This window comes from Oratosquilla oratoria, chromosome 1 (assembly GCF_046742065.1).
Source record: "Oratosquilla oratoria isolate Oo_2021 chromosome 1, ASM4674206v1, whole genome shotgun sequence".
Classification (NCBI taxonomy): domain Eukaryota; kingdom Metazoa; phylum Arthropoda; class Malacostraca; order Stomatopoda; family Squillidae; genus Oratosquilla; species Oratosquilla oratoria.
The window spans coordinates 117532872-117555371 of record NC_134777.1 but is presented as its reverse complement, the minus strand read 5'-3'; the positions used below and the strand labels follow the sequence as shown (position 1 = coordinate 117555371).

Here is a 22500-nt window from a genome sequence, read left to right as displayed (position 1 = left end):
GGCAGTGGTGACACTTTACATATAAACCCACAGATAGCTCTGGGTACTTCTTTCAACGCCCAAATCAAGCGAGTACCTAAAGTATTGTCGCTTTTATTTCAAACATTTATTCTACAGGTGTTTTACGTTAGTCAAACTCGTTTATTTCTTTAATTATATATATATATATATATATATATATATATATATATATATATTATATATATTGTGATTGTGTGTGTGTGTGAGTGTGTGTGTGTGTGTGTGTGTGTGTGTGTGTGTGTGTATGCGCGTATATGTGTGTGTGCGGATGTGTGTGTGTGCGTATGTGTGTGCGTATGTGTGTGCGTGCGTATGTGTGTGCGTGCGTATGTGTGCGCGCACGTATGTGTGTGCGTGCGTGTGTGTGCGTGTATGTATGTGTGCGCGCGTGTGTGTGCGCGCGTATGTGTGTGCGAGCGTATGTGTGCGCGCGCGTATGTGTGTGCGTGCGTGTGCGTGTATGTATGTGTGCGCGCGTGTGTGTGCGCGCGTATGTGTGTGCGAGCGTATGTGTGCGCGCGCGTATGTGTGTGTGCGCGCATATGTATGTGTGTCCGCGTATGTGTGTGCGCGCGTATGTGTGTGCGTATGTGTGTGTGGGTATGTGTGTGCGCGCGCGCATGTATATATGTATGCGTGCATGCATGTGTGTATGTATGCGTGTATGTATACGCGTGTATATGTATGTGCGTGTATATGTATGTGCGTGTATACGTATGCGTGTAAATGTATGCTTGTGTGTATATATGCGTGTATGTGTGCGCGTGAATGTGTGCGTGTGTATGCGTGCGTGCGTATGTGTGCTACCAACCACTGGGTCTATGTAGCCCATAGACCCAATTGATATGGGATGGGTGAGACCAGTTACGAAGTAAATACCCCACCCCCATTCCCTGCCACACCTCTCCTTTGAAGAATTCCATTGCATTGTTCTTCCTTCTGCTACGAGTCCAGGAAACCTCGAGTTAGTCAGGTAAGACGCCATTTTCTACTACGCCTTACAGAGGCCTACATCGACTGTAATTATATATCAAATATTTGGTAAACACATATAAAGTCGTGTATGGATATCTATAAACCTACCAAATTTCAGCAACCCAATTTGTCTGTTACCTACGCAGGTAAAACGGGTGAAGGAGGTGGAGAACGATTATGGCGATGGGGGACGGGTGACGTCAACTGGGTAAGGATTGGGGGGTGGGAGGAGAAAGCGAAACAGGGAGTGGCAAAGGTTTTAAACTCCACTTTCGACTAGTTACGGGAGAGGACAGTCACCTCAAAGAAAATGTTAAGAAGTTAACCAAGAAGCGAGGCAAGATGACTGCGAGGTGAGGGTGAGGAGGTGAGGAAAACATATAGGAAATAGGAAGGAGGTTGGGTAGTCTGTGAGCTTGACTATAGGGGCAAATTCTTTGGGTTAACAAAACATAAGTCTCTCCTGCCTCCTGGTTTTAGAGCTAAGTTACATCCCCATCCTATTTTTAGGCACAAACGAATTTTGTAGGTTCCAATAATACACCTGCAGAATGCCGAATTCACAGAATGTAGGCCAAGGCAAACCTCTATTATTCAAGAGGATATACGCTATTCTAGGAATTAACCTAAACGCAAAATTCAACACATATCGAGCTAACTTATCATCACTGCAGAATTTGATCTAAACGTGACCAATTTCAGGTCTACCTATCTAAAGTTAGTTCCTTCAACTCAGGAATAGAATACACTACATGGGTGTTGGCCACTCGTGTTTATAAATAGCAACAGACCTAAGATTCCACATACGAATAAAAACCATTACACTTTTTTACTAACACATCGTTATAACATGTTATTACCCTTATATCCTGCTTTCTTAATCATAAAAATTCCAACATAACTTCAGAGTTTTTGACGTCCACATTCTTTCCCGCCACAGAAAAATTACCTTCGTTTGAACGCCACCTATTCAACACGTCCACTATTTGGCCCCAGGCAAAGTTCAGATACTTACCGCTTTGTTTGATGCTATATTGCGTCCTTTTTTAAACTCGTACCTGCCCACCAGTGGCCTAGACTTTCACCTTAAAACAAAAGCGTAGAATAAGAGTCACTATGTGCTGGCCACTCCACCAGAGATTCTTAGTGAACTAAAGGCAATCAGGCTGCAGCCACCTGCGTGTTATCGTACACTTGGCAACTAAAAACCCACTCAACCGTTCACTTGTCTCATCCTGTCTGCCCCAAGGTATCACGAATTCACGATAAGTGAACGATCAACATTATTAAAATATAGATTAGAATATGTATTATGATACAAATAGAATAATGCCATTGCCACAATTGAAGCATATATTATATTTATATTTCGAATCTGAAAATGATGTCGCCTGTCTATCAAGCTACAAATCGTTCGATGCTCATGTATTCTTACTTTTAGTTAAATGAAATAAGACCAAAATAATTAATTCGCTCAGTTCCGTTTCAGAACATACATAAGACAGTAATCTGACGATATAACGAAAAGTTTGACCGTTAAAGAGAGAAATAAAGCTAAAACCACTGAATTTTTATCTCAATAGGAAATTCGAGCCACCGGTTTTGTCACGTACAAGACGAGGCTTATTCCCGAACAGAAGAGGATGTATCAGACTGCCATATCATCCCTCAGTTGTTGCCACGAGAAGTAAGGAACTAAGGTTTTTCTTATAATTTGCCTTATTGAGAAAACATGGCATCTTCTTACTTGTACTTTTAGTTTGTTTACATTCCAACCCACACTTGCATGCCAGAGAAGGCACACGTCTACCAAGGACGCATCTACAAGCACGCGCTCGTGCGCGCGCACACGCACACACACGCACACACACACACACACACATATATACATATAATATATATATATATTATATATATATATATATATATGTGTGTGTGTGTGTGTGTGTGTGTGTGTGTGTGTGTGTGTGTGTGTGTGTGTGTACAGAAACCACTGAGACATGAAATAACGGAAAAGCAAACGTCGTTTTCGTCTGTTTGGACATAGTCATGGTACATAGTGTAACGAAGAAAGCAGCACTAAAAATACGGAGGAAGTCAACGGAGAAATGAACTGTGGTAAGGTGCATTGGGAGGTTGACCACCCACGCAAGGTCGAGACAACCTCCATGGGTTCACAAATACTCCTCAGCAATTTTCTTAATAACAAAATTATATAATTTGTGCAATCCCATACTTAGATACATATCATTTCAAAAACTATGTTGGATGAGACTTGACTCAATTATATTTCTGGCCATTATAGAATTACTCGTGACAATTTTCTTGGCATCAGACAATTTCATGGCTGCTGTCGCTAACATGTAAAAAATCACTGGTCATGCTGCCTGTCTTAATCAATCTACTTTTTTTTAATTATTGTTTAGTTTGGTCAATGTATATATGTATACTGTATATATATATATATATATATATGTGTGTGTGTGTGTGTGTGTGTGTGTGTGTGTATTCACTTGGTCTTTCACTTGGTCTTTGGATCACGTGTTGGACTCGTGATCGACAGCTATTTCCCTCCTGGAAGAGAGCTCAGAGCTCGTAGGTCCGATCTATGGGTAATGCTATGACCTTGCACACACACACACACACCCAACTCCCCGCCCACGAGAGTCAGAGAAACGACCCGAGGCACAGCGATACCGAAATAATTTCGGCCCTGGGCAGGATTCGAACTGGGTACTGGGAGCACTTCTACTTCCCAGTTCAGCACCCTACCAAGTGTGCCACCGAGTCGGTGTGTGTGTGTGTACATATATATTTATGTATATAATTCATATAAAATTAATGTGGAATACTACATACACACCCATCTTTCTTTCATTACCCCCTTGTTTTTATTTATGTGATTCTTAACTGGTAGTATTCTTAAATACAACATTAATTTCAAACATATTAAGGAGATTGGGAACCTTACTAGATTCTCAAAGAGGGGGAAGACGACTAATCATATAAGATAAAAAAAAAAAGAATAAATTAATGAAAATATAAATTAAAAAATGGACAAAGGAAACTTGAGATAATGAACATGGAGGAACTGTCACACATGTATACATTGAACTCACAAGTTGCTCCGATCATGTAACGGACCTCCTACCACTTTTTTTTTTTTTTTTTTTTTTCCGTTGTGGTTGATTAGTAAATTGCCTTCGCGCTCGACGAAATGTCATGCCAGTGTTTTTTTTTTTTTTTTTTTGAGAGAGAGAGAGAGATACATGACCAGCCAGCCAACCAGCCTTCTTAACGAAATAAACAAGAGGCAGAGGAAGTGATCACAGATAAGGCCACAGACACAACAAAGACTTGTGTTCGATTTAGTGACCCTGGGATGGTTCGAGATGTCTTACTAGCGAACTCCACTCGTTTCAGGGATCGTAACTTTACGAGGTCGCAGATAGAAAACATGATTTCCTAAACCATCTCATTTTTTGAGTGACGATGATAATGATAAAATAATAATTAATGATGATGATGATGATGTGAAAATAACAATGACAACAAAAATAACAATGGTATTAATGATGATAACAATAACAATAATAACAATAACAACAACAATAATAGTAACGATATCAGTAATAAATTTGATAGGAAATATTCTGGTTTTGAAAACTATTTCTCACAAACAGACATTTGAGAGTTGATTTAAAACAGTACACATTTCTCGTTCTGCATTTCCAGCAAATTAAAAACATAAATACACCAATCTCTCCTTTTCATTACTAGATAAAATAGACGTTCTGTGAACCATCAAATAATCAATATGGACCATCAAAGGTTCATTATGGACCACTAAATGTGAACCACTGTCTTACCATTGGCTATATATATATATATATATATATATATATATGTATATATATATATATATATATATATATATATATATACACACACTAAGTGCTTTTTTTCCCCTTATAAGGGAGGTAGCTAAAGTCAAAAGGTATTTACCCACTCTACACAACCTCGTGGCACGGTGGTTAGAGTTCTCGCCTGCCACTACGGCGGTCCAGGATCGAATCCCGCCCAGGGCTGAAATAATTTCACTATCGCTGCGCTGCGGGTTGTTACTCCAACTCTCGTGGGCGGGGAGTTGGGGGTGTGTGTGCGTGTAAGGTCACAGTATTACCCATAGATCAGTCATACGAGCTCTGAGCTCTCCTTCGGGAGGTTGATAGCTGTCAATCAAGAGTCCAACACTCATGCGAACTCTGAGCTCTCATCCGGAGGTTGATAACTATCAATCTCGAGTCCAACACATGATCCAAGACCATGATGAATGGTGAACCCATTTCACTCCCAACCACTCCTCTCCCATCCACTATCCTTTCCTCCCTCTCACTTAGCTCATCTAAGCGCCTCCCCATTGACTAATTTAAATTGAGGGACTGCGCAGAGGAGACTATAATAATGTGCTATTTGCTAAACGCGCACGCGCAGGAAGGAGCGGGAAAGGGAGATGGAGAACAGAGGCAAAGGACTCGACAAGTATCGCTCCGGAAAGAAGAAGAGTGAAATAAAACACGAGAATTTTTCAAGTCCTGTGGTTTAACATAGATTTTCCCATCATCAAACTTCAATTAAGTAAAGAAATTACCAAATAAATAAATAAATAAATAGATGAATAAATAAATAGATAAATAAATAATAAATAGACAAATAGATAAATGAATAAATAGACAAAGCTACATAAATAAACAAAATGCGAATAAACAAAAAATAGATAAACGAATAAATGAATAAATAAATAAACAATAAATAGACAAATAGATCAATGAATAAATAGACAAATAAATAGATAGACAAAGCTACATAAATAACCAAGATGTGAATAGACAAAAAAAAAATAAATGAATAAATAGACAAATAGATAAATGAATAAATATATAAATAAATAGACAAAGCTACATAAATAAACAAAATGTGAATAGACAAAAAATAAAATTAAATAGATAAGTAAAAGTATAATTCTTATACGGATGAGTCAATGTCAAGATAAATTTTTGTTCCTTTTGAGATGACCAGCGCTTCTATATTTGGAGACAATAATGAATAAAAGAGAGATTCAAGGACAGTAGTGGTTAAAGTTTTAAATTATTTTTAGTTCATCTAAGTAATTATATTGACATGGTTTAACGTCACAAACTCCCCCTTATCGGAAGGCTAGGACGGTGCCCCTCACAGAGGACTTTGGTTCAACTTCGTCGGTGGTAGGATTTGAACCGCCATCCCCTCGACCTTCGCCGCAAGTGACGACGCCCTAACCCTCTCAATCAGCGAGCTTTTAATAACATTAATTCAATTTATTTTTATTTTTATTTTATTCTGTTTCTTTGGCATCATGAAAGTGCGAGTTCTATACTTTCAGAAGAATAGATGAAATAGAATGAGATAGAATTTAATAGAAAATATATACGGAGAAGAAGACAACAAAACTTGTTTGTGCTCACTTTCTAGACTGTAGCAGTTGTACACCTGAGTTCATTTCTATGTCCCACAGTGTCTAGTAACTTCTACCAACTTGTAGCGATGCCCGTCTCTCTACGTCGCAGTTACCATACTTGTATCTTTACGAGGTTGCAAAGTTACTATACTCGTAACTTGACGATATGACAAAGTTACGATACTCGTATCTTTACGAGGTTGCAAAGTTACTATACTCGTGACTTTACGAGATGACAAAGTTACGATACTCGTATCTTTACGAGGTTGCAAAGTTACTATACTCGTAACTTTACGAGATGACAAAGTTACGATACTCGTATCTTTACGAGGTCGCAAAATTACAACTATCGTAACTTTGCGAGATGATAAATTTACGATACTCGTAACTTTACTAGATCGGAAAAATACGATACTCTAAAAAAAATACTCGAATATTAATAAATAAACAAAAATTAACATGTCTGTTTTTGGCCAAATTATCTAGCCGGTGACGGTGACACGGTAACAGTACACGAGAGCCTATTGGCTGAGAGAGTGATGACGTCACGGCAACGGGATCAACTAATTGGCCGAGTGGTGACGTCACAGTAACGGAGACGACTGATTGGCCGAGAACGCTGACTTCACAGCAACGGAGACGATTGATTGGCTGCGAGCAAAGGGCAGGGCGCGAAGCGAGCAGCACCGCAGGCCAAGCGCCCATGACGAAGCCATGTCGGCGAAGCCGGCGCTTGTTGAATTGATAATAATAATAATAAAAATAAGAATAAAAAGCTTGGAGTACTCACTCCATCTGAGGGCGTCTTGGCCTTGGCGGATTTCTCCGAGGGCATGAAAGGAGTCTTCTCGACGAAGGCGTCCGGTACGTAGCCGAAGAAGGAGGTTCCCAGCGTCCGGGGTTTGGGCTTGTCCTCGCCCAGACCGGGGATCCATTGCGGCGACGTGTCCGGGGTGGTCTGGGGCTGACTCCCGGAACCGCTCGATGACCGGCGTGACGACATTCTGGGCAGAAAAAAAAGAAGAAATCAAGAAAGTGTTAAGATAGTAGTATCGTTATTATAGATGTAATTACACAAACACGTGTAAAGGTCACAGCATTACCCATAGATTGGTCATATATGAGTTCTGAACTCTCTTCCGATAGGTAATAGCTGTCGATCACGAGTCCAGCACGTGATCCAAGACCATGGTGAATCACACACACAAATATATGTATATATATATATATATATATATATATATATATATACATGTATATATACATATATATATTTATATATATCTATATACATATATATACATATATATATATACATATATATATATATATATATATACACGTATATAGTGTATATAATAGCATGATGACAATTCACAATTTTCTTGTTAACTTGTTGACTTGTATGTATTAATTCTGCCTAGAGAATGAAGTTGTGTAACTTCGAAACGTTGGTACCGAAATATCTACTAGTTTTACTATCCTGCTTCAGTGTTGTGATGTCCTTTGCTGATCTTCTACATAGATTACCTCTTGAAATACGTCGTCTTGTTCGCAGTATTGAACAAGATAACAAGAAAATTATGAGTTGTCATCATGCTATCATATACAGCAATTCCTGCAAAAGGGAGAACCTCCTGCCTACGTTTACACACATATTTATGTATATATATACATATATATATAATATATATGTACATATATATATATATATATATATATATATATATATATATATATATATATATATATATATATATATATATATATATATATATATATATATATTACCGACCTTCCGGTGACGTCATGTCGCCAATGTTGTGACATCATGTCGTGTAGCATCAGTAGTTGGAAATTCAACAGTCATGGTAACATTGAATACAGTTTTGATTTAATTTGAATGTTTCTTCAATGTTTTGGTAATAATTATCGTTGTGCTAGTTACCGTAATAATTTGAATGATAATTGCTTTGTCTTTCTTCAACAACGTCAGTTCTTTTTACAAATACATAATGAGTTTTCTCTCTCTATGTAAACGTGCGATTAAGAATAATAAAAACGAGGGTCTTGGCGAAAAGTCTTGGTCGGAAATTCTTGTCAAGATTCGACAGTTTTCTTTCCATAAGATATTTATCTATTTATTTATTCATTGATTTATCTATTTATTCATTTATTTCATATATTTTATTAATTCATTTATTACATTGATTTGGTACTAGGTAAATGAATATATGTGATTAGATCAATCAGTGAATAAGTGAACAAATAGATGAGTTAATGAATAAATAAATAAATAAACATGAATGAAGAAGTGAAATTAACAAATAAAATCAATGCATCAATACCTAGTCAATATAGAAACAGAATGAACGAATATATGATAAATAAATAAATACTATACTATATAGAGATGAATATACAAGAAAAATAGATTATGAATAAATAAATGGAACGAAATGCGTCATTTAAAAGACAAGAAAAACTGATTGTCAGGTCAACAGGTCAAGATGAATTAGAAGAGAGAGAGGGAGGGGAGAATTGTATGTGGAGTGAAACAAGGGGGGGAGAGTGGAGGGGACGGGGGACAAGATGAATGGAAGAGTGGAGGGAAGGGGGGACAAGGAGGAGTGGAGGGAACGGGGGGAGGCAAGGAGGAGTGGAAGAGTGAAGGGAAGGGGGGACAAGGAGGAGTGGAAGAGTGGGGGAAGGGGGGACAAGGAGGAGGGGAAGAGTGGAGGGAAGGGGGGACAAAGAGGAGTGGAAAAATGGAGGGGAGGGGGGACAAGGAGGAGGAGAATGGTGGAGGGAAGGGGGGCAAGGAGGAGTGGAAGAATGGAGGGGAGGGGGGATAAGGAGAAGTGGAAGGGTGGAGGGAAAGAGGGACAAGGAGGAGGGGAAGAGTGGAGGGAAGAGGGGACAAGGAGGAGGGGAAGGAGGATGGGGACAAAATGTGAGGGGGAGGAGGAAGTGAGGGGGAGGAGGAAGTGAGGGGGAGTAGAAAGAAGGGAAAATAGAAGAGGAAAAAGATGAGTAGAAGGAGGAGGAGAAAAAGAAGAGGAAGAAGATGAAGAAAAGAAAGAAGAGGAGGAGGAGAAGAAGAGGAAGATGAGGAGAAGAAGGAAGAGGAGGAGGAGGAGAAGAAGAGGAAGATGAGGAGAAGAAGGAGGAGGAGGAGGAGAAGAGGAAGATGAGGTGGAGGAGAAAAAGAAGAGGAGGACGAGGAGGAGGAGAAGAAGAAGATGAAGAGAAGGAAGATGAGGAGAGGAAGGAAGAGGAGGAGGAGTAGGTGGCGCAGGAAAAGGAAGAGGAGGAGGGAGAGGAGGAGGAGGAGGAGGAGGAGGAGGAGGAGTTTGCATTCTGGGTTGAGAAAGGAGGAGGGGCCAGAGGTGGTGGCAGAGGTGGAGGTGGAGGTGGTGAGGGGAGCAGGAAACCGGCTCCGACATGACGTCATAACGCGGGACACGTGTGCCACAACGAACGAACGAACAACGACGATGACGACGACGACGACGACGACGACGACGACAAAGACCGTTATTTAACGAATTTCAAAATCTCGCAGAAGAGCTGAAGAAAGTGACGAGGGAAGGAGGAGGGAGAGCAGGTGGGGAGGAGGAGGGGAAAGAGGAGGAGAAGAAGGGGAAGGGGAAGGAGGAGGAAGAGGGGAAGGTATGAAAAAGGAAGGAGAGAGAGGAGAAGAGGAGGAGGAGGAGGAGGAGGAGGAAGAGAGGGTGGAAAGAAGGAAGGAAGAACGACCCTTCGCGCTGTATTGGGAAGGAAAGAAGGTAAGGTTAGGTAAGGTCAGGTCAGTGCTGTAACTTGAGGACAACAGCTGCAGCAGATGACGCGAGGTGCCACTGTGACGTGACGGCACAACGGAAATGGTCCGCATAGCAGAGGGAGGCTATGGAAGTCTTTTCCTCCTCCTCCTCCTCCTCCCTCCTCTTCCTCCTTTATTTATCTATTTATTCATTTACGTATGTATTTGTTCACATATTCATCTATCCTTTTAATTTCCTTTTTGTTTTATTTTATTCGGCCTCGTTATGGACCTAAAGGTCTCTCTGCAAGAATGCTCTATCAATGCAACTCGTCGAAAGGGGAGTTTTTTCGACGAGATGACGTCACCTTGTTCGACGACGTGACGTCACCTTCGATGACATGACGTCATATAACAAACTCTCCTCTTAGGAGGCGGAGGAGGAGGAGGAGGAGGATGGGGATATAGAAAGGGAGGAAAGGGGAAGAGGAATGAAGAAGGAATGAGGATGAAGAGAGGAAGATGGGGAGTGAAGGGAGGAAAATAAAGGAAGAGGATAGAGAGAGGGAGGAAGAAGGGAGTGTGGGAGGAAGGGAAAAGGGGAGGAGGAGGACGAGGAGGAGAAGGAGTAAGAGAGGAAGGAGGAGTGGAGAGAGAGGATGGAATGGAGGAGGAGTGAAGGGAGTGTAGTAGTGGAGGGGAAGTAGAAGGAGGAAGAGGAGGAGAAGGAGGAGTGTTCTTTGTTTGGGGGCCCTGATGAGAGTGACAGCTGAGAGTAGTAGTTGGGAGTAGCAACAAGACTCCTAAGGAAGGTTCCACCCTGGCCTCCATGCGGGTAGTCTGCTTCTACCGCGGGGTTTACAGAAAACGTGAAAGCGGTTGATTGCATTTTGCGCCCGCACGCGCGCGCACACACACACACACACACACACACACACACACACACACACACACACACACACACACACACACACACACACACACACACACACACACACACACACACACACACACACACACACACACACACACACACACGCACGCACACACGCACGCACGCACGCACGCGCGTGTGTTCCCTATTAGTTCCAACATAACAAAGGAGATGGGGTTGGGGGTTGGGGAGGAGGAGGTAGGAGGAGAAGGAAGGAGGGCTGAGGTAGAAGGAGGGAGGAAGAAGTAGGAAGAGGTAAGAGGTAGGAGGAGGTGAGAGGAGGGAGGAGAAAGGAGTAGGAGGAAGAGGGAGGAAGAGGAAGAGGACATGAGGCAGACGGGGTGGTAGGTAAGAGAGGAGGTAGAAGAAGAGGAGGAAGAGAGGGGAAATAAACGAGAGAAAAGGGTAAAAGGGATAAACGGATAAAGAGAATAAAGAGGTGAGAGAAGGAAGAAGAAAGGAGAAGGAAAGAGTAAGAAGAAGAGGAGGAGAGTTCAAAAGGAAGAGGAAGGGAGGGGGAAGGAAGGATGAGGAAGAATGACGGGATAAGGTGAAGAAAAGAGAAGAGAGGAGAGGAGAAGAGAGGAATGATTTCTTCTGACGCAGCTTTTGTTTGGGCGAAATGCTCTTATGGCGACTGAGCCTAAATCCATTCATAAAAAATATATAAATAAATAAAAATGCACGAATGTTCTGCAGTGATGAGGCTGTGATAATTCCATATCACATCACCCTTGCACCTCACGGAAAGATAAAAAGGGAAATAGGTAAATTAATTAAGGAAAATCGCTGACTAAGTATATTCGAGTCGACCCTATTAAGATAATAAAGTGTTCACAAACATGACGTCATAACGCCGTCCCGATGCTTTGATATTTATGTTCCTCCAAATCAACGACTTACTAGATGAATGGAAGATGAATGTAGATATTTTCTTGAAAACTAAGTAAAAAAAAGAAAAATAAGAGGAGAAAAAAGAGAAGAGAAGGAAAGAGGAAAGAAGAGAAGAAAAAGAGGGAGGGGGGGAGGATGGATGAAAAAGAGCGAGCAAGTAAATGAGACAGAGACAGAGAGAGAAATATATATAGAGATATGAAAAGAGAGTAAAGCGATGAGGAGAAAAGAGACAATAAGATATACGAGGAATAGGAAAGATAAGAGAACATACAGTGGGAGACACTATGTACTGTACTAAAGTATCAGAAAGGAAATAGAAGAGAAGGAGAAGGAGAAAAGGAGATAAAGAAAAATAGCAACAACAAAAAGAAAGCAAGGAGAAGGGGAAGAGAGAAATAAAAAGACAAGAAGAAGCAGACAGAAGAAGAAGTAATTACTGCGTGAGGGAAGGCAAAGAGAATGAGGAAGGAAGGAAGGAAGGGAGAAAGGAGGGGGAAGGAAGAAAATGGAGAGAAGAAATATGGACAAGAAAATGATGATATAACGTGAGGGGGAGGGAGGGAGGGAGGGAAAGAGGGAGGGAGTGGGGGAGGGAGGGAGTGGACGAAGGAGGGTGTGGGGAGGGAAGGAGGGTGGGAGGAAATGAAGTGTTGAGAGGAGTATCGAAGGGATGGAGGAGGAATGGAGGGAAGAAAGGAAGGGGGTGGGATGGAGGGAAGGGGGAGGGACAGGGGAGGGGAGAGGAGAGAGGGAAGGGATGGGGAGGGAAAGGATGAGGGAGGAGAGTAAAGGGGAAGGGGAGGGAGAGAAGGAGGAAGGGAGGGGAGGGAGAGGGGAAGAAGGGGAGGGAAGGAGGAAGGGGAGGTAAAGGGAAGGGGGGGGAAGGGAAGAGAAGGGAAAGGGGAATGGCAAGGACGAAGGGGAGGGAAGAGAAGGAGGAGGGAAGGGTAAGGGGAAAGGGGAAGGAGGGGCACAGTAATGACCTGTAGGCGTGTCTCTCAGCAACCGATGTGTTGTAAGCTGAAAGATTAAGGGAGAGGGAGGGGAGGGGATGGGGAGGGGAATGGGGGGGGAGGGGAGGAGAGGGGGAGGGGGAGCAGGTACCTGGAGGAGGAGATTGTATTTCATCGCTAATGGCCAGCGATTCTATCCCTTTGGGGACAATTTCGCATCGAAGAGACATAGGTGGTGGTCAGAAGAGGGAAGGGAGGGAATGAGGAGGGAGAAGAAGGGGAGGGAGGGAGAGAATGGGGAAGATAGGAAGAGAGAGAGAGAGAGAGAGAGAGAGAGAGAGAGAGAGAGAGAGAGAGAGAGAGAGAGAGAGAGAGAGAGAGAGAGAGAGAGAGAGAGAGAGAGAGAGAGAGAGAGAGAGAGAGAGAGAGAGAGAGAGAGAGAGAGAGAGAGAGAGAGAATATGAGGGAGGAAGGGAGGAAAGGAGGGAAAGTAGGAGGGAGGGAAGATGAGAGGGAAAGGGAGTGCTGAAGGGAGGGGTGGAGGGAAGAGGGAGATGCGAGTGAGGGTGTGGGAGGAAGAAGAAGAAGAGGAGGAGGAGGAGGAGGAGGAGGAAGAACAAGAGGAGGAGGAGGAGGAGGAAGAAGAATAAGATGAGGTATTTTTTTTTCTTTTTGGTCTTTCTCTTTTGACATCAAAATAATTTTCTTTTCTTTTTTCTTTAAGAGAACACTGTGATGCTAATATTTTGTCCAGAAATCGCCACATTTGCGACCCTACATCTACAGTTTCGTTCGTTCATGCTACTTATTGAATGATCTATTTATTTATCTATTTGCTTTCTATTTCCCAAACCATCCACCACGTATCGGCAACGCCCACCAAACGATCCTACTCGTTTGAGGGTTGCCTCCTTCCATAGAAAACGGGATGATGGGTTCCCCACTCACGCGTGAGTCACGAGGTCGTGGAAGAGGGGAGGAGAGGGGAATGGCAGCAGAGGGGAGGGGAAGGGAAGGCCGTGAGGGTAATCTGAGGGGAGGTGATATACAATTTGCGAAATAGAAGGGAATGGAAGAGAGGGGAAAGAGAGAAGGGGAGAGAGAGAAGAAAGAGGATAAGAAGAGCATAACAAAATGCGTCGTGCAAGGAGGGTTCGAAGTAGCTGAATAAAATCATCCTGACTAGGAGGAAGAAGAGGAGGAAAAGGAGGAGGTAGAGCAGAAGGAGGAGGAACACAAAGGAAGAACAAACAACAGCAGGCCTACTGGCCCTAACGAGGCTGTGCTTGTTTACTAAACTAAGCTACAGTTAAGAAAACAGGGCAGAAGATGAACTAACACTACTGTTACCACTATCCTATCCAATTGCAATTACATGCCGGGTTGTCAGATCTTTTATTGCAAAGGATAATATTTTATTTGTGGATTAGAGTCCAAATATTTATCTAAGCGATTTTTAAATGTTGCTATTGTGTTACTTTCAACGACAGTGGAAGATAACGAACTCCACACATTAACAACCCGGTTAAAAAAGAAGGAGGAGGAGGAAGAGGAGGGCAAGGCTTTGACCAAAGACCAAGCTAGCGAAAAACAAAAGCGAATCACGCACAACGGGGAAGCGAGGAGGGAACGAGGAGGCGTAGAAGATTTCGTCGAAGATTATGGTATCAAGTAGGACTTGCGGAGATTGCTGGAGGAGGAGTTGAATAAAAAATGAATAAAAGATGTTGATCTTATTATCGTTATTATTATTATTATTACTATCATTATCATTATTATTATTATTATTATTATTATTATTATTATTATTATTATTATTATTATTATTATTATTATTATTATTATTATTATTATTATTATTATTATTATTATTATTATTATTATTATTATCATCATTATTATTATTATTATTATTATTATTATTATTATTATTATTATTATTATTATTATTATTATTATTATTATTATTATAATTATTATTATTATTATTATTATTCTTATTATTATTATCATTATTATTATATTATCATTATTAGTATTATTATTATCATTAATATTATTATTATTATTAGTATTATTATTATTATTATTATTATTATTATTATTATTATTATTATTATTATTATTATTATTATTATTAATATTATCATTATTCATTATTATTATTGTTATTATTAGTTATTGTTATTAATAGTTATAATTGTTTTCATTATTATCAATATTATTATCATTATTGTTATTATTATTATTATTATTATTATAATTATCATAGTTATCATTATTATTGTTGTTATTGTTGTCATCATCATTATTGCTATCATTCGTATTATTATCATTATTATTATTATTATTATTATCAACATTAATATAATTATCGTTTTTATTAATTATTACTATATTATTATCATTATAATTATTACGATTACTATTAATATTGATATTATTATTGTTATTATTATTATTATTATTATTAATATCATTATTGTTATTATTATTATTAATATTATTGTTATTATTATTATTATTATTATTATTATTATTATCATTATTATTATTATTATCATTATTATTATTATTATTATTATTATTATTATTATTATTATTATCATTATTATTATTATCATTATTATTATTATTATTATTATTATTATTATTATTATCATTATTATTATCATTATTACTATTATTGTCATCATTATTATCTCTTTGCTCATAGGCATAATGATGGATGAGGTGGTGCGAGGGTAGTGGGTCGGGGATTGGAGATGGTTAAAGAAAATGGAAAAACGGGAGATAAGCCAGTTGTTGTTTGCTGACGACACTGCGCTTGTGGCAGGATCAGAGGAAGGATTGAGGAAGTTAGTGAGAGAGTTTGGGAAGATGTGCGAAAGAAGAAAGTTAAAGATAAATGTGGGCAAAAGTAAGGTGATGAGATGTACAAGGGGAGAAAGTAGCAGCAGACTGGAAGTGAGTATTAAGGGAGAGAGACTGGAGGAAGTGGATAGTTTTAGATACTTGGGTGTGAATGTGGCGGGAAAGGGAGGGGTGGAGGTAGAATGTAGATTGAGAGAAGCAAGTAAATGCCTTGGGGAATTAAAAAATGTAATGAGAAATAGACATTTGGGAATGGATCCTATGGGGAGATTGTATGAAGGAGTGATTGTGTCAACAGCACTGTATGGGGCAGAAACATGGAACATAAGAGAGGAAGAGAGGAGGAGTTTGAATGTGTTTGAGATGAGGTGCCAGAGAAGCATGGTAGGGGTTACTAGGCTGGATAGAGTGAGAAACGAGGAGGTGAGGAGGAGAACGGTGGTGGAAAGGGAGTTGGGAGATAAGGTTGATGAAAGAGTATTAGGATGGTTTGGACACATGGAAAGAATGAATGAAGAAAGATTAATAAAAGGGGTGTGGAAGGCAGAGGTGGAAGGAATGAACATGAGTGGTCGACCAAGGATGAGATGGATGGATAGGGTAAAAGGGGCTTTGGGGAAGATGGGAATGTCTGTTGAGGAAGGACGAGAGAAGACAGAAGATAGGGGTGAATGGAGAATGGTTGTATATGGATGATGCTGTGGTGCATGAAAGTGAGTGGGTGGGGGATGGAGGGTGAGGGAGTATGTGTGAGAAAATAATTTGACGCAACCCGAAGGGATTTCTCCCAGTCTTCTCCAGTTCTGCATGGGGGGGACGGAAAGGGGGGTCGCCAATTTAATGAAGCGGCCTTGCTGTGGATGTGCTGTGTCTGGCGACACTGCTTCTGAACCAGGGCAGTGGGCGAGATGCAGAGATGACCCGTCATCCAAGAGGAGCCAAGATAAGAGGGAGGGAGGGAGATGAATGGGAGTGGAGTATGTAGGGATGGAATGGGTGGGAGCGGATTTTATTTATCTATATATCTATTTATTCTTATTTATTTATTTATTTATTTATTTTTCTACTTCCCTTGTAAGGGTAAAAAGCCTTTGGTATATGTATGTATGTATGTATGTATATATGTATGTATGTATGTATGTATGTATGTATGTATGTATTTATTTATGTATGTATGTATATATGTATGAATCATTATTATCACTATTTTCTTTTCTTTCCAGCTGAATTCATATTTACATCATCCAAATGACGTCATGTCGTCTTCATCGCTTGGCATCAGAGAAGCTCTTCTCCCATTGGCCAGATTCGCGATGACGACATAACCGTCATCATGGCGGATGGCGCCGAGTGTGGTATTGCATTGGGGATAAAATTGGTGCTGTGGATGGTGTGCTGATGGGCTTCAATTGAATAATAATCCCCGAGACGATAGAAACATAATTTCACGAGCATGTCGTCAAAAGGACAAAGAGAAATAATCAGTCTGTGTTCACATCTCATTATATAATTCTAAGGGAGATTGGGAACGCGTTCTTTTCCATTAATATATTTTGAATTTTATTACAAAGGATTACAAAGGCGGAGCATGCCGACAGGAGACCTTTTGGTCCATTACTAGGTCGGGTGCGGAAAATATATATATATAATAATGATAACAAATTATAATAATATGAATAATAATAAATATATTATACTCCTTTCACAGTTTAAGCAATCTATGTACAGGATGGGTAGGGAAGGAGGAAGGAGGAAGGAGGAAGGAGGAAGGAGGAAGAAAGATAAGGGATTGAAGATAAGGAGGAAGAGTAGGAGGAGAAGTAGGAGGAGGAGGAGGAGTAGAAGGAGAAGGGAAAGTAAAAAGAAGGAGGAAGACAAAGAGGAGGAGGTGGAAGAGGTGGTGGAGGAGGAAGGAAAAAAGGAATAGGATGAAAAGAGAATGAAGAAGAGGAGGAAGAGGAGGAGGAGGAAGAGAGCTCAAAGAGGAAAGAAGAACAGAGAGAAGTGAAAATTAAAAACAGAGAATTACAGAGGGAGACAAAGAGGAGGAGAAGGAGGAGGAGGTAGGAGGCAAAGGGAGGGACCAGCTTCACACGGAGGGGAGGGGAGAGGGGAGGAGGAGGGGGAAGGGGGGGATGTTCCTAGTGGAAGACCTCCCAACGGTCGGGGAACCTCGCTCATCTTCGCCAATTTTTCCTCTTTGACCTCCAAATAGAAGGACACACACACACACACACACACACACACACACACACACACACACACACACACACACACACACACACACACACACACACACACACACACACACACACACACACACACACACACACACACACACACACACACACACACACACACACACACACACACACACACACACACACACACACACACACACACACACACACACACACACACGTCTCGGTGGCGCGGTTGGTAGAGTCCCCGACTGTCACTACGGCGATCCGGGTTCGAATCCTGCCCAGGGCTGAAATTATTTCAGTATCACTGCGCTACGAGTCGTTACTGCAACTCTCGTGGGCAGGGAGTTGGGGGTGTGTATGCGTATAAGGTCACAGCATTACCCAAAGATCGGTCATGCGAGCTCTGAGCTCTCTTTCGGGAGGGAAATAGCTGTCAATCACAGGTCCAGCACGTGATCCAAAGACCAAGGTGAATACACACACACACACACACACATTTCTCTTTGATTCCCCACGGTCTTGGATCACGTGTTGGACTATTGATCGGCAACTTTTACCCACCCAGATGAGAGCTGAAAGCTTATATATGGCCCAAAGCTGTGACCATTCTCTCTCTCTCTCTCTCTCTCTCTTTCTCACACACATACACACACATACACGCATACACACACACACACACACACACACACACACACACACACACACACACACACACACACACACACACACACACACACACACACACACACACACACACACACACACACACACACACACACACACACACACACACATACACACACACACACATACACACAACACATGCACAAGTCCTCGTCCACTAGACTTGTGTGTTTGCGTGATTCACCATGGTCTTGGATCACGTGTTGGACTCGTGATCGACAACTATTTCCATCCCGGAAAAGAGCTCAGAGCTCATATATGACCGATCTATGGTAATGCTGTGACCTTACACGCACACACACACACACAACTCCCCGCCCACGAGAGTTGGAGTAACGACTCGCAGCGCAGCGATACTGAAATTATTTCAGCCCTGGGCGGGATTCGAACCCGGACCGCCGTGGTGACAGCCGGGAACTCTAACCGCTGCGCCACGAGTGTGTGTGTGTGTGTGTGTGTGTGTGTGTGTGTGTGTGTGTGTGTGTGTGTGTGTGTGTGTGTGTGTGTGTGTGTGTGTGTGTGTGTGTTTGTATGTGTGTGTGTGTGTTCTCCTTGCGTGTATTCGCCCAATTTTCTCTCACCGATTTGAGCCTACTCTCGTGTAAACAAGTGTGTACGCGTGTGTGTGCGTACACATATGCAGTCAAGTGTGCACTAAACCACAAACGCACACGCGTGTGCGTGCATGTACGTGTGCCTGTGTGCGCGTGTACCTGTCTTGTATCACTTCCTCTCATGGCCTATTTGTAAAGGAATCTGCCAATATTCGTGAAGGCCGCCCCCTCTGCCCCCCGTCCCCCCCCGGCCCCTACTCCCCCCTCACCCCATGGTTTCGAGGTGGGAGGATAGAAGGGTAAGGAGGAAGAGGAGGAAGAGGAGAAGGAGGAGGAAGAGGAAGAGTAAAAGGAAGAGGAAAAGGTGGATGGTGATGAGAAAGAGGAAGAAGAAGAAGAGTAGGAGAAGGGTGAGAAGGAGAGAAAAGGGAAAAAAGAGGAAAAGGAGGTGGAAGGGGGGAGGAGGAAGAAAAGGATGAAGAGGAGAGGAGAAGAGGAGGAAGAGGAAAAGAAAGAGGAAGCCGAAGTGGATGGTGATGGTTAGGAGGAGGAGGAGGAAGAAGAAGAAGAGGGGAGGAAGAGGAGGAGGAGGAGGAGGAGGAGAGAAGGAGGAGGAGAGAAGGAGGAGGAGGAGGAGGAGGAGGAGGGGAGAGAAGAGAGGAGGAGGAGGAGGAGGGAGAGAAGGAGGAGGAGGAGGAGAGAAGGAGGAGAGAAGGAGGAGGAGGAGAGAAGGAGGAGGAGGAGAGAAGGAGGAGGAGGAGAGAAGGAGGAGGAGGAGAGAAGGAGGAGGAGGAGAGAAGGAGGAGGAGGAGAGAAGGAGGAGGAGGAGAGAAGGAGGAGAAGGAGAGGAGGAGAAGGAGTTATGGTGGAGTAAAGGCCAGGCCTAATGGTGAAATGACACGAGAGAGTAATGCGATGAGGAGTAAAGGAGGTCCATAGGGGTGACATAACATATTGACTCCATGTCAGTACTCCATGTATGGAGGAAGAAGTGGAAGGATTCAGGATTTGGGAGATGGAATGAAAAAATAAAAAAAAAGAAATTAAATACGAACATGTAATTAGCAGAGGGACGGAAAAGGAAGAAGGGGAAGAGAGAGAGAGAGAGAGAGAGAGAGAGAGAGAGAGAGAGAGAGAGAGAGAGAGAGAGAGAGAGAGAGAGAGAGAGAGAGAGAGAGAGAGAGAGAGAGAGAGAGAGAGAGAGAGAGAGAGAGAGAGAGAGAGAGAGAGAGAGAGAGAGAGAGAGAGAGAGAGAGAGAGGAAGTAGGGATGTAAAGGAATGAGGAGGCGGGAAGGACAAAAAAAGGTTAGAAAGGGAGGAGGAGGAGGAGGAGGAGGAGGAGGAGGAGGTGGGCAAGAGGAGGTGGAGGAGGAGGGGGAAAAGGAGGAAGAGGAGGAGGAGGAGGAGGGGAAAAGGAGGTGGAGGAGGAGAAGGAAGAGGGAAAAGAGGTGGAGGAGGAGGAGGAGAAGGAGGAGGGGAAAGGAGGTGAAGGAGGAGGAGGAAAAGGAGGAAGAGGAGGAGGAGGGGGAAAACGAGGTGGAGGAGGAAGAGAAGGAGGGGGAAAAGGAGGTGGAGGAGGAGGAGGAGGGGGAGGAAGAGGAGGCGGAGGATAATGTAAAGATAACCGAACTGAGGCTGGAAAGGCTTCTATTGAGACCACTGACGGATGACGATATTTGGGCCCATCGTGAGGACATCGTCGCAAAGTTCCCTTACAACGAATTTTTTTTCTTCTTCGCGTAAGCAAAACGTTCCTGATATCCCGTGTGTCAGGTTCGAATCTTCACGCTGGTACGTCTTCGAGTGTCCAGGTCTTTGACTTCGATAGTCAAGGATTCGAACTCATACAACGAGAAGACCCTTCGAAAGGAGCCACCCGAAGACGCCTTCGGGAAGGAACCTTTAAGACACCGAGCGTCACAAGGTTTCGAACTCATACGAGAAGACACTTCGGACGGAAGCCACCCGAAGACGCCTTAACCAAGGAACCTTAACACACAAGGATCCTCCCAAAGGAAGAACTTCGGGATGTCAATGCAGAGAACGACGACCAAGAAGACCTACTTCGAGACCCCGAAGGGCAGGAACTCCCGATAGCAGAACTTCCTGATGGAGGGGGAGAAGGAGGGAGGGGTAGGGGGAGGGCACTTGAGGATAAACACAAGAAGGGCCAATAAATTCATGGAGAAGAGGTGGGGGAAAGAACTATGGTGAGGTGGGAAAGTGGAGAGAGAGAAGGGTGAAGGAATCAGAGGTTAGGGGTAAGAAAAGAGGAGGAGAGGAGAGGGGAGGGAAAAAGAATGAAGAGGAGAAAGGGGAGGAGGAGGAGTAGGCAGGAAAGGGAAAGGAAGAAGGAGAGGAGAGGGAGGAAGGGGAAGGGAGGGGTAGAAAAAGAATCGGGAGAGTGAGAGGGAGGGGGACAGGGGTGGGGGGAGAAGATAAAGAGAAAGCAATTCGGAGTTTGCGCCAAAATGGCGGTCAGGCCAAAGATACGTGTAATCAGTGTAATGGACAGCGATACTCACCGCTAAAGGCAGTGGCGAACTGACAGGAACAAGGAACCTGAGGAACGGGGGGGAGGGGGGAGGAACACGGACCCGGGGAGTCGCCTCCTAGTGCCTCTCGGCCCGAGGGTACGAAAAGAATTAGCCCGAGTTCGTGGTCCCCCGTAGGACGTGGAGTGGTGACTGGGTATTGACACACAAAAAAAAAAACAGAGAAAGAGAGAGAGAGAGAGAGAGAGAGAGAGAGAGAGAGAGAGAGAGAGAGAGAGAGAGAGAGAGAGAGAGAGAGGGAGAGGGAGAGAAAGACAGAGAGAAAGGAGGGAGAGGGGACTAAATATCTTTAGGCGTAGATTTGACACAAGTTTAGGTACAAACAACTTCTCGCATAGGCGGTCGTGTATAAGGAGATTTGGTAATCCAGACAGTAAAGCGACCTGTATGCTGTACTTTCTTTATTCATATATTGATTCATTTGTTTATTTATTGTGGAGAAAACTGAGAACGGATGGGGCAAGAGAAGAGAGAAAAGAGAGAAAGAAGAGTAAAGGGAAAGGAAGATAAAAGGGAGGAGAAAATAGGAAAGGGTGAGGGAGGAGAGAAGAGAGGAGAAGGGTGAGAAGGAGATAGAATAGCAGA

The 22500-nt window shown here is 42.6% G+C and overlaps 1 protein-coding gene across 9 annotated transcripts in view; it reads right to left on the bottom strand.

The window, feature by feature from the left end:
- Positions 1 to 22500, bottom strand: part of CRMP (Collapsin Response Mediator Protein) — a 237055-nt gene that overhangs the window by 191282 nt on the left and 23273 nt on the right. For 8 of the 9 annotated variants that reach the window (XM_076185022.1, XM_076185057.1, XM_076185082.1 and 5 more), the window contains exon 2: positions 7284 to 7497. In XM_076185022.1, coding sequence (XP_076041137.1) covers positions 7284 to 7496 — 213 coding nt within the window. In that variant the 5' untranslated portion in view covers position 7497. Of the gene's footprint in view, positions 1 to 2011; positions 2164 to 7283; positions 7498 to 22500 lie in introns of those variants that run through there. The other variant, XM_076185091.1, reaches the window with a different exon arrangement.